The sequence below is a fragment of the Carcharodon carcharias genome, chromosome 6 (genome assembly GCF_017639515.1).
Source record: "Carcharodon carcharias isolate sCarCar2 chromosome 6, sCarCar2.pri, whole genome shotgun sequence".
Lineage (NCBI taxonomy): Eukaryota > Metazoa > Chordata > Chondrichthyes > Lamniformes > Lamnidae > Carcharodon > Carcharodon carcharias.
In genome coordinates, this window is record NC_054472.1 from 133,785,921 (window position 1) to 133,798,937 (window position 13,017).

Consider the following 13,017-nt stretch of genomic DNA (forward strand, 5'->3'; position numbering starts at 1 on the left):
ACAGAGATGGCTGGGCAGGCGATGTGTTGCTGCTGTAGTATGTGGATACCGGTGCAATTTGCGGTGACCACATCTGCAGCGAGCATTGGCTACTCGAAGAAATTCAGCTGAGAGTTGATAAGCTGGAGTCCATTATGCAGACACTGACACATCAGGGAGGGGGAGAATTACCTGGACACTGTGTTTTAGGAGGCAGTCACACCCTTTAGATTAAATAATCAAATTTGGTCCGTGGTCAGGGACAGGAGGGCGTGACTGCAAGTGAGGCAGGTATGGGGATCCAGGATTTAGCTTTGGAGAAGCCTCAGTCTGTGCCCTTGTCCAATAGGTACGAGGTTCTTGCACCCGGTGTGGATGAGGGCACAGACTGCAGGGAGGACGAGTGAACTGACCACAGCACCGTGTTACAGAATGCCATTCAAGTGGGGGCAGAAAAGGGAAATGTAGTAGCAAAAGGGAATAGAATAGTTAGGGGAATAGATACTGTTCTCTGCAGCAAAGACAGAGTGTCCCGAAGGCTGTGTTGCCTACCTGGTGCCAAGGTTAAGGACATCTCTTCTGGGCTAGAGAGGAACTTGGAGTGGGAGGGAAAGGATCCAGTTGTCATGGTCGATGTAGGTACCAATGACATAGGCAGGCCTAGGAAAGAGGTTCTGCTGAGGGACTAGGAGCAGCTCAGGGCTAAATTAAAAAGCAAAACCACAGAGATGATAATCTCTGGATTACCACCTGAGCCACGTGCAAATTGGTGTAGGGTAAATAAAATTAGAGAGGTAAACGCGTGGCTCAAATATTGGTGTGGTTCTGATTCATGGGACACTGGCACCAGCACTGGGAAGGAGAGAGCTGTTCCATTGGGTCGGCTTCATTTGAACCATGCTGGGACCAGTGTCCTGGCGAATTGTATAACTAGGATTGTAGATAGGACTTTAAGCTAATTATTTGGGGGGAGGGTTCAATCGAAGGCAAGTTTAGAAAATCAAAAATAAACAAGAGAGCGGAGGTGCAGGGTAGCGGAGAGGCGAACGATAGTCAAAGTATGACAGGAAGGGGCAGAAAATATAAGCAGAAGAGTGCAGCAGAAATTAGAACCCGAATGAGTAATGGTAAAAAGTCAGAGCTTAAGGCTCTTTATCTGAATGCACACAGCATTTGTAACAAGATGGATGAATTGACGGCACAAATAGAAATAAATGGAAAACAAAAACAAAAATAAAAATACCTGGAAAAACTCAGCAGGTCTGACAGCATCTGCGGAGAGGAACACAGTTAATGTTTCGAGTCCGTATGACTCTTCAACAGAACTAAGGAAAAATAGCGAAATAAATGGATATGACTTGATAGCTATTACAAGATGTGGTTGCAGGGTGACTAAGACTGGAAACTGAATATTCAAGGGTATTCGATGTTCTGGAAAAATAGGCAAAAAGGAAAAGGAGATGGGGTAGCATTTTTAATAAAGGAAGGTATCAGTGTGGTGGTGATTAGTGATATAAGTGCAATAGATCATGATGTGGAATCAGTTTGGGTGGAAATAAGGAATAGCAAGGGGAAGATGTTATGGGTGTGAGCAGTCTATAGGCCCCTGAAGAGTTGCCTTACTGTAGGACAAAGTATAAATCAGGAAATAATGGAGGCATGTAAGAAGGGCACCAGAATTGTCATGGGTGATTTTAATCTGCATATTGACTAGACAAATCAGATTGGCAGATTGGATTTGTAGAGTACATCAGAGATTGTTTCTTGGAGCAATATGTTGCAGAATCTACCTGGGAACAGGCTACTTTAGATATAGCAATGTGTAATTTAGGTAGGATTAATAAGAGCTCTTGCAGTTAAGGATCCTCTAGGGGGTAGCAATCACAACATGGTAGAATTTCAAATTCAGTTTGAGGGTGAGCAACTTGGATCTCAACCTAGTAAATAAGGACAATTATAGAGGTATGAAGGAAGAGTTGTCTAAAGCGGGCTGGGAAAATAGACTAAGGGGAAGGTCATTGGATGAGCAGTGGCAGACATACATTTGAGCAGGTATTTCATTACGCTCAGCAAAAATTTATCCCGGTCAAAAAGAAGGACTCGATGAGAAGGTTGAACCACCCGTGGTTAACAAAGGCAATTAAGGAGAGTATCCAATCAAAAATGAAGGCATACAAAGCAATGAAAATTAGTGGTAGGCCAGAAGATTGAGAATTTTTTAGGAACCAGCAGCGGATCACTAAAATGCTGATAAAGAGGGAGAAAATTATGATGAAAGTAAGTTGGCAAGAAATATAAAAACAAACAGCAAGAGCTTCTACAGGTATATAAAAAGAAAGAGTAGCTAAAGTGAGGGTGGGACCCTTGGAGGATGCAACTGGAGAATTGATAACAGGGAACAGGGAAATGGCAGATAATTTAAACTAATATTTTGCATCAGTCTTCATGGTGGAGAACACTATAAATGTTCCAAAGATATCAGACAAGCAAGGAGTTAATGAGAGGAAAGATCTTGTAACAGTCTCTTTCACAAGGGGCAAAGTATTTGAGAAACTAATGGGACTAAAGGCAGATAAGTCGCCAGGATCTGATGGCCTGCATCCAAGGGTTTTAAAGGAAGTGGCTGTGGATATAGTGGAGGCATTGGTTGAAATATGCCAGAACTCACTGGATTCTGGGATGGTCCCAGCTAAAGTGATGCCCCTGTTCAAAAAGGGAGGGAGACAAAAAACAGGAAACTATAGGCCAATCAGCCTAACATCTGTCGCTGGGAAAATGCTGGAGTCCATTATTAAGGAAGAAATAGCAGAACGTTTAGAAAAGATTAATGCAATCAAACAGAGTCAACATGGTTTTGTGAAAGGGAAATCATGTTTCACAAATTTGATAGAGTTCCTTGAGGAACAAGCAGAGCTGATAAAGGGGACCCAGTAGATGTAGTGTATTTAGATTTCAAGAAGGCATTCGATAAGTTGTCACATAAAAGGTTATTGCACCAGATAGGAGCTCACGGTATTGGGGGTAATGTATTAGCATGGATTGAAGATTGGTTAACACGCAGAAGACAGAGTCAGAATTAATGGGTTTTTTCAGGTTGGAAAGACATAACTAATGGAGTGCCGCAAGGATCTGTCCTAAGGGCTCAATTATTTACTATCTATATTAATGACTTGGAGGAGGGGGCAGAATGGAATGTATCCAAATTTGCTGATGATACAAAAATAGGTAGGAGGGCATGTTGTGATGAGAATATAAGGAATCTGCAAGGGAATATAGACAGGTTGAGTGAGTGGCAAAAACTTGGCAGATGGAGTTTAATGTAGGAAAGTGTGAGGTCATGCACTTTGGTAGGAAAAATCAAAAGGCAGACTATTATTTAAATGGAGAGAGACTCCAAAAAAGTGCAGCACAGAGGGATTTGGGTGTTCTTATGCATGAAACACAAAAGGTTCAAAGGAGATTCACTAGGCTGATTCCTGGGATGAAGGGGTTGACTTAAAAGAACGGCTAAAGCAGTTAGGCCTTTATTCATTAGAGTTTAGAAGAATGGGGGTGATCTTATTGAAATGTACAAGATTCTGAGGGAGCTTGACAGGGTAGCTATTGAGAAGGTGTTTCCACTAGTTGGGGAATCTCGAACTAGGGGACATAGTTATAGAATAAGGGGACACTCATTTAAAACTGAGATGTGGAGGAATTTCTTCTCTCAGAGGGTAGCGAATGTCTGGAATTCTCTACCTCGGAGAGTTGTGGAGGCTAGGTCACTGAGAGTATTTAAAGAGGAGGTAGATAGATTTTTAAAATATCGGGAGTTGAGGGCTATGAGGAGCTGGCACGAAAGAGGAGTTGAGACCTGGGCAGATCAACCATGATCTTATTGAAAAGCAGGGCAGGCTTTAGGGGATGAATGGCCTACTTCTCCTATTTCTTATGTTCTTATGAAGTGCTATAAATTGCAGGGCTACAGATCAAATGTTGTGAATTGGGATTAGGCTGGGTGGCTCATTTTTCAGCCAGTGCAGACATGATGGGCCAAGTGGCTTCCTTCTGTGCTGTAAACTTTCTATGATTTTATAAGATTGTAGTCAGAATGTGTTTTTATTTTCTTTTTATGTAAGATAGCCCTTCATTTTCCCACCCTGGCTATTTGTTTCTTTGGGGAAAACTTTCCAAACATTCTGCCTTCTAGTAAGTTATTTAATTCTGTTAGACATGTTGGTGGTTTAGCAGACAAATGGCAGATGAGGTTCAGTGCAGAGAAGTGTGAGGTGATTCATTTTGGCAGAATCTGGAGAGACAGTATAAAATAAAGGGAGAAACTCTAAAGGAGGTGAAGGACAGAGGGACATTGGTGTATATGTACATGTTATTGAAATGGCAGGACATGTTGAGAGAGCAGTTAATAAAGCATATAGTATCTTGGGCTTCATTAATAGGGTCATTAAGTACAAGAGTAAGGAGGTCACATTGAACTTATGTAAGACACTAGTTAGGCGTCATCTGGAGTATTGTGTCCAGTTCTGAGAACCAGACGTGAGGAAGGATGTGAAGGCATTGGAGAGAGTACAGAGGAGATTCACAAGAATGATTCCAGGGATAAAGAACTGTTGTTATGAGGACAGATTGGAGAGGTTGGGACTGTTTTCCTTGGAGAAAAGAAGGCTGAGAGGAGACTTGATAGAGGTATTCAAGATCCTGAGGGGTATGGATAGGGTAAATAGTGAGAAACTGCTCCCATTCAAGAGAGCATCAAGAACAACAGGGCACAGATTCAAAATAATTGACAAAAGTTGTAATAGTGAGGTGAGTAAGAATTTTTTCACCTAGAGGGTGGTTGGAGTCTGGAACAAATAAGAATGAAAGTGTGGTGGAGGCAGGTTCGATTGAGGTATTCAAAAGGGAATTGGATTGCCAACTGAAAAGAAAGAATGTGCAAGGTTACGGGGATAACGTTGAATGCTCTTTCAGAGAGCCAGTGCAGAATAGATACGCCAAATGACCACCACCTGCACTGTAAAGATTCTGAAAATCTGTGTTTTTGTACCATGTCCATATACAAGAGTCACAGAGGGCAGAATTTTCCATTCTGGGACTAAGTGCTCTGGCAGAGGCAGGAGCAGGGAGAGTTTCCGGCCATGGAGACGGCTGGGAATTCACACCATATCACGCAACGTTGACCTAATTAATTATACAGTTGGGCGTTTCCCGACGTTTTGCATGGTGGCGGCAGGCTGCATGGCCTGTGCCTCGCCATCATACCCAGGCGCCATATTTTAAAGTGCCCATCTCCTGGAAAATTCTGAAGATAGAAGATAGACCTTCTGGAAGATCCTGTAGATAGAAGGTCCACATTGTAGATGCTCCACTCACCCACTGCTGCATGTGGTGTTGCAGGGTCTGGTCGCTGCTGGCCTCCATCTTCCCTTCCGATCTCCGTGAGCTGCCACAGACCTTCTTGCAGGTAAGTCCGACATTTGCACACCACATATGTGGATGATTCGGCACGGAAGCCGATTCTGGTTGGGCCTTCATCTGCAAGCCATTAATGGGATGCAGAATGGTTTGATGCTGGTCTCTGGTGGGAATGGTGACTCTCCATGACACTGGGAGCGCATGTTCCCACTGCCATTTTATGCTGGCGGGAACCCAACTTTTCGCCTCCCGTCTCATTGTTCCCCCCACCTCCATTAAACCTGCTGCGGGGGGTCTCTAAAATTCAACCTACAGTTAGTATACAGGTAGAAGCAATTAGGAAGGTAAATGGTATGTTCATTAAGTTAATTCTTGGGATGAGATGTTTATTAAAATGGGCCTCTGCTCTCTGGAGTTAAGAAGAATGGGAGGTAATCCCATTGAAACATAAAAGGTTTGAGGGGAATCCACAGGGTACATGCTGAGAGGCTGTTTTCTCCTGTTTGGAGAATCTAGAACTAGGGGGCATTTTCTCAGGATAAGTGCTTGATCATTTAAGACTGAAAGGAGCAGGAATTTCTTTATTCAGAGGGTTGTAAATCTTTGGAATTCTCTACCTCAGAGTAGTATTGGATCTTCAATCATTGACTATATTCAAAGTTGAGAAAGAGTGCTTTGGGACTCTAGGAGAATCAAGGTATATGGAGATCAGGCAGGAAAGTGAAGTTGAGCTTGAAGATCAATCATATTGAATGGTGGAGCAGGCTCGAAGGACCATATGGTCTTCTCCTGGTCTTATTTCTTATGTTCTTAAAGAACGAAAAGTGAAAAGGTAGGATTCAGAACTTTCGAAGTTGTGTGAAAAAAATAGCATTTTGAATTATCACCATAGAAGGCTATGCTTTTTGCTGTTTTTAAATGGTAATCGAGATGTTGGCACAGTCAAGTACTGAATCAGAACATTGATGTATATATCTGTAGACCAGAATATTTAAAGGATGCTTTAAGTTAATGTGTGATATCATTTATGTGGGAAAGTGGAGGAATTGTCAAGTAAGTTACCGTAAGTCCTACGAGTAATTCAGAGGATGTAAATAAAGTAAATTGAGGCAGTGAGTAGGACAAACGCTACTTAGTATATCTGGCATGAATTTAATTACAAATCTTCCTACAGCAAGACAATGTGGAAGGATGGAAGCTTACCTCAGGCAAGAGTTGCTTTTAGGAATAATAACCCAGTATAATGACGGTTAATACCTACAATGCTAACCTTATACTAATCCAGATAGCCAGGTGGTAAAGGAAAGAGCTGGAGTCTAATCTTTACACAGTTTCAAGCTTTTATTTAGAGAGACATACATACATCTCCAATAACCACAGTTCCGGTCTGGTGTTGTGTATAGGAGTCCAACTGAATCTAAAACAATTTGACAGTTGATCACTTGCATCCATTCATTTAATTTTAGATCCTTTCTTTCTAACTCATATACTTTGTCATTTTTGTCATCTGGCACGCTCCAGGAATGGGTGCTGCCATGCAATCAAAACTGCCAGTTAATGGGGACGTGCATTACTCTGGACATAAGACAAGGTGCAGCTCTGTCTTTGAAGGGTTGAGGAGAGAGGGGAAGCAGCTGGGCAGTCAAGGGCCCCAGCATGGCAAGGCCTCACAGTAAAACCAGAACCAAACAGATCACCACCACAACTTAAGACCAAGCTAAGCAGAAACTCTCATGGGTTTGGATAAACAGCTTTGAGCGCAATACCCAGATGTTCACTCCAAGTGGGTTTGATAGTAAAATGCGATGTGAACAAATGCACTCTCATTAATAAAGTATAAAATGTATGTTATGTTATTGCAGTGTGCCCAGGGTTGAGAAATTCCACCATTACATTCTTCTTTTCTGACCTTCAGAACTGCTTTTCAAACTAAAATCAAGCTGTCAGTTTTACTGGCAGTTGCTCCGAGCGATAATTGCTGCTTCCAACCTGTGGGCAGCTTCATAAGTTTCCAGCTGGCTTTTTAAACAAATTGGAACTGACAGGGTTTGGGGACTGTCAGAAATTCCAGTTACTAGAGCATTACGGTTGGTGCAGTGATGGATAACGTAAACCTTACTGTACATTATTCCATATGAGCGATTACCTACATCACAGTCAATGGATCCATTATCTTCAGGATATCAATTTTACGGAATTTCACTTAAAATATTTAGCAAATGGAAACCCACATCCGCTGCCTCTCGTAGAGCCAGTGCTTCAGCAGTCAGGGTACCTTTAACGATCTTTTTTATTTCTTTTGGCTTCCCAAGCCCAGGCATTCTTACCCCTAAGAAATTGTATGAAACCAAGTGTGCTAGAATTCCTATCAGAAAGGTAGCATGGGAAGCATCCACTAAAAATAACTAGCTTCATGTTCTTTGGGATACTTGAGGATGGGAACTAAAGGATGCATTTATCTAGATTTAATTTTCTTCATGTTTTATTTGTTCTAAAACATTATGGAATTTAGGATATTTCATCCTAGTACTTAATGCTAACATATCAAAACTAGCATCTGGTCTAGCCTGAGTGCACAACCAGGTATAGGGTCATAGAGTCATTTATGGCACAGAAGGAGGTCATTTGGCCCACCAAGTCAGTCAGTCCCATTCCCCTGTTCTATCCCATAAAATTACAAGTTTATTTCCCTTAAGTGCTTACCATCTCCTTTTCAACTGACCAGTAGAGCTTTGCAATTGCTCTGTTTATTCTATAAATATAACATCATCTTTCTGTGAAACTAATATGAGGAACCTGCTCTAAATAGGACCTACTTTGCTAAAATCTAGATATAGTTAAAAGCCCCACAAGTTCAACTTCCTATTTTAAATTCTACTCAAATCTTATTCATAATATATTTTACAAATGCCACAATATTACTCCATAATACACCAAAAACATGCATCATGTAGATGCTTGATGGTTTTCCTTAATGAAACAAGCTATTTTGAGTTAGTCTCAAATTTAGGGGGCCCCCCTATCCCACCCACCCCACTCTACCAGCTTATATTTTATCTCATTTCTATATGCCTTAGTTCTGATGAAGGATCATAAGGACTCGAAACGTCAACTGTATCCCTCTCTGCAGATGCTGTCAGACCTGCTGAGTTTTTCCAGGTATTTTTGTTTTTGATCTGACTCCCTTTGTTTTGCCTCTCATTAATTTACCCTCAAGTTTATTGGCAGCCACCAAACCTTCACAGTCACGAGGACTCCTACTTCTAGTTCTATTGTGAGACTGTTCTGCAGCCTTTATTTCACTGTCTAACCTAATTGGACTAGTACTGTGAGACCTTCCTCATGCACTATCGGAGGCTCTTTCTCCAGTATGGGATCATTTTTCTGACGCTAGAATCACTTCCAGACTCTCTGAATACTTGCACTATGCTTCCTTACTCTTCACTATTTCACCCCATTCTTCCACAATGGCCAATAGCATTTTAGTTTTATTTCTGAACTTTTTTTTCATAGTTTCCAAGCTTCATCTTTAGGCAACTAGTTCCTGTTATACTCCAAATAGGAAAGTGACGAAGGATAGAGCTGGAGTCTAATGTTTACACACTTACACATTTGTATTTGGAGAGACACATTATAAACATGCACTTCCTAACCCAAGAGCCATCGTTTCAGTCTGCCCCCATATATATGAGCCCAAGTGAATCCCCAGTTAATGCCCATCACTTGAATACAATTAAATACTGAATTACTCTACAATTAACAAACTAACTAGGTTGAGTGAAATGTCTTGTCTTGTTGTTTGTTTTAGTTAGATTTTGTTTTTTGGTCTTTATGTTTGCCTTGTGATGGTTATTATAATTACTACCTGAACTAATTTTGTTGAAGACTTGAAGCCAATAGAGTAGTGAGGCTTCTGTCACTTTTCTTCCTGGTTCTTGTTATCTCAGTCAATCTGTTAACATCCATCAATTTTGTCAGTAGATCTCTCCCTAGATTTAATTCTAACCTCTGCTCTAAGCCTGTTAGCAATTTTTTAAGTCGTTCGTCGGAAGTGAGCATCACTGGCAAGGACAGCATTTGTTGCCCATCCCTAATTACGCTTGTGAAGTTGGTGCTGATCTGCCTAATTGAACAAGGTGCCTGTCCTACTGTAATTTAAACAGTTGGATGCTATTTATGGTGCTCCAATAATGTATTTGATCACATAGATGATCTGCACAATATAGGAAACTACAGCTTTCAGTAAGATTGTATTTGAATATCCATGCTATTTTTCTATATCTTGCGCAAAATTGAAAGGATGGGTGGGGGGTGGTTGGGGAATGTAAAGTTCATATAAGTATCTCTGAGCTCCAAAGAGCTTTTACAAAGCAGAAGTTGCTAGAGCTGATTTCATTGTTTACACTGATTATCAAGATTAGTTTTGCTTTCCAGGTATAATATTGAATTTGGTGCATGAATTCTATTTTTACTTATATAGTGATACCAGAAGTGTTATTTGTCCTCTGAGATAATTATTGCAGTTGCTTCATTTTGGTTAGAAAAATTATCATCACTCAGTAAAAATTAAAAATCTTCCAGCCATGCACTTTTGCTCTACTCTTCAAACCATTTAATGCTTGTCATGATGATTTTTTCCAAGTTAATGTTCATTGTTCGAGAAAATTAGTTTGTTTTTTTAACTAACTTTTAAACCAGTGAGCTCTAGTTTGCACCTGTTTATACTGAATTAAACCCATATCTCAAAGATGTAAGGACTGTCGTAAGACTATAAGATGTAGGAGCAGACGTAGGCCATATGGCCCATCGAGTCTGCTCCACCATTCAATGAGATCATGGCAGGTCTGATAATCCTCAACTCCACTTTCGTGCCTTTTTCCCATAACCCTTGATTCCTTTACTGATTAAAAATCTGACTATCTCAACCTTGAATATACTTAACCACTTAACCACCCAGTCTCTACAGCCCTCTGCGGTAAAGAATTCCACAGATTCTGAGAGAAGAAATTCCTCCTCATCTCTGTCTACTAGCTGCACATGCTATCTCTGCATCTATCTTATGGTTTTGGATTTCATTCAAAATTGCGAAATGATAAAAATCTAATTTTTTTTCTTCAATATTTGTTTAATTCCTTGCAGTTGAGGGCTTTGTCTCACGTTTTGCAAATGCCAGTGGAGGTGATACAAGCTGACTCTACTCCAATCATAATAGGTGAAGAGTATGGAAGCAAACCAATAATTCTCGTGTAAGTGGAAACTCTGGGGATTTTACTACAAACTACAATAATACTTGTCTAGTAATGCTTTTTTGCATCAGATTGAGAAAGCTTATTAAGACTAAATATTCCTATTTAAAAAGACGTCTTTCCTGATCACACAACAGCAATGAGGAGAAAGGTGGCCCATTCTCCTGGCTGCACTAATACTGCTATGGATTAGATGCTGCAACTGCAGGTCTGGATGACATTCCTTCCACTTTATCAGGATACTAAGAGGACTTGATTTCTTTCCTCTGCATACAGGAAAAAGTTTAGCCTCTTTTCAGCACAGTGCAGCTGAGATAAGGAACTAAGTGTTATTTTTGTTACTTACCAGACTTGCCTATATCTGCTATGTACAAAAAAAAGATAGGTTGGTTAGAACATTCAATTTCAAATTTAAATCCCTATTTTAATCCTGTGGATGAATGTTTTCATTTTAGGTTTACCTGCAATACGTGTTAGTCTGTAGATGACACAATAATTTAAAGTTACATGATAGAGTAACAGCTTTTATATGAGAATCAGTAATCTTTCTTTCCTGAAGTTATCAGTACTAAAATATGGAAACAAATCAAGACCAATTTATTGTTAGAAAATTATTTTTCATTTAGTTCTTTTGGCATAGGATGGGTTGGCCACAGACCACATTTCTGATCCCAGCATTACTGGTCTCAGTTATCTGGCCTGTAGTCGTAAATCACTTTTCTTCCTTCATGTTTCAGGCTGGCCTCTTGCCGCTCCACATTGCTGACTACATATCCTCTGCTCCTTTATAAATTTTAGAAAAAGTAAATACCACCATACCCAGTCTTGAGTACACAACACATGCTGTGTATGTAGACTGACTTTATATTGTAGGTTGGACATATCATTGAAAACTTAACACGAGCTGACAACAACCCAATATGTTCTGACATGTCGACATTTCTAAAGTTAATAGTGAGCACTTCTTGTTGGGGCAAGAAGGAAACAATAATTGCACCAGAAATACTGTCATAAATGACTCCAATTTGATGAGTCAGAATTCAAATATCAACAGTTATGTAACTACAGATGCAACAGCTATCTAAATACTGTAATTTTGGATGGTACAACTCTTTGGGAAGTGACATATTTCAGGGTAAGCAGATATCAGAAATTGAAGATGAGATTAAACCAGGAAATGTGCTGAATTGCTAACTACTGTTTTAATGACTAAGAGTGAATCTCGCACTATTGTCACAGTTGGTCAAAGAATATGCTGTTTTGTAACAGTCAGATTGTTAATATTGAAAAAAAATCAGTCCGGAGCTCAGCCAGGAGTGGGGCTCATGTAAAATTGGAACACTTGCTAATGTTTTTTATTCTTTGTAAAAACTGCTTCATATCATACAGTCTTATGATTTTGAATACTTTCTTCTTGTTTACAGGTATATGAGACATGCATATGGTTTGGGAGAACATTATAACTCTGTAGAACAATTAACTGACTTACCTACAGAAGATATATGCTAAATACTGATCAGCATTTACATTTTACTTCTTACATCAAAGTATTTGAATTTCTCAGTTGTAATTTTCATGTTGAGCTGAAAATTGTACTACTTTCACAGTTCATGTGGGGTATTTGAAAATGATGATGCATTTCCCAGTTTTTCTTTCTTGAACAGACCATTTAATTGTGTGAAGACCAGCAATAAAAGCTGAATGAAGACTGCATGTGTTCATTGGGATTAAACAATGTCAGTGATCCTGCTGTTCAGTATATGCTGTGCATAGTGAGACAAATAAAATTTCAGAAGTGAAAAGCAATGAAAATGGGCCCAGTAGGTTGTTTCAATCAGGCATCCATGTTTTCTGTAAAAGGAAGTTGCAGCAGTTGACTTCTAATTATTATTCAGTGTTATAGCACAAACGTGTAATGCTTACTTTATATTTTGTATCATTAAATTTTAAGATATCATGCTGTAATACATTGCAAAGATCTATTGATTAATTTTCTTAATCTCTGAAAATGACACTTCATGCTAAATTGTGGATTCGGCAGAATGATTTGAAGCGCAATTTATTATTTTTAAAAAATACTATTTGGTTTTTAAAAATGAATCAGAAATAGCTCTTGCTATCATAAAAAGTTGTCTTTGCAGTTTTCTCCCTTATCTACACATAAATGGGATACAGCTACATGGATATTGGCTTCCCTTTACTGCTTCAGCCAAATGGACAGGTGTGAGTGTTGCGCATTGTCAAATCTGTTCCTATCTACATGTTTGTTCCAGCAGGAGTCTGCATAAAAATCAGGAGCACGACCTCTGACAGACTTTTTAAAAATATCCTCTTCAAATATTTTGAAATTTGCTGAAAAAACATAAATGCTATTCCTAAC

At 39.7% G+C, this 13,017-nt stretch overlaps 1 protein-coding gene across 1 annotated transcript in view; it reads left to right on the forward strand.

Moving 5' to 3' along the window:
* The window catches only part of otud6b (OTU deubiquitinase 6B), a 39,124-nt gene extending 26,522 nt beyond the window's left edge, over positions 1-12,602 (forward strand). The window contains exons 6-7 of the mRNA XM_041189060.1: positions 10,531-10,637; positions 12,062-12,602. Of these exons, the coding sequence (XP_041044994.1) occupies positions 10,531-10,637; positions 12,062-12,146 (192 nt within the window). The 3' untranslated portion in view covers positions 12,147-12,602. The remainder of the gene's footprint in view (positions 1-10,530; positions 10,638-12,061) is intronic.
* Positions 12,603-13,017: the final 415 nt, after the last annotated feature.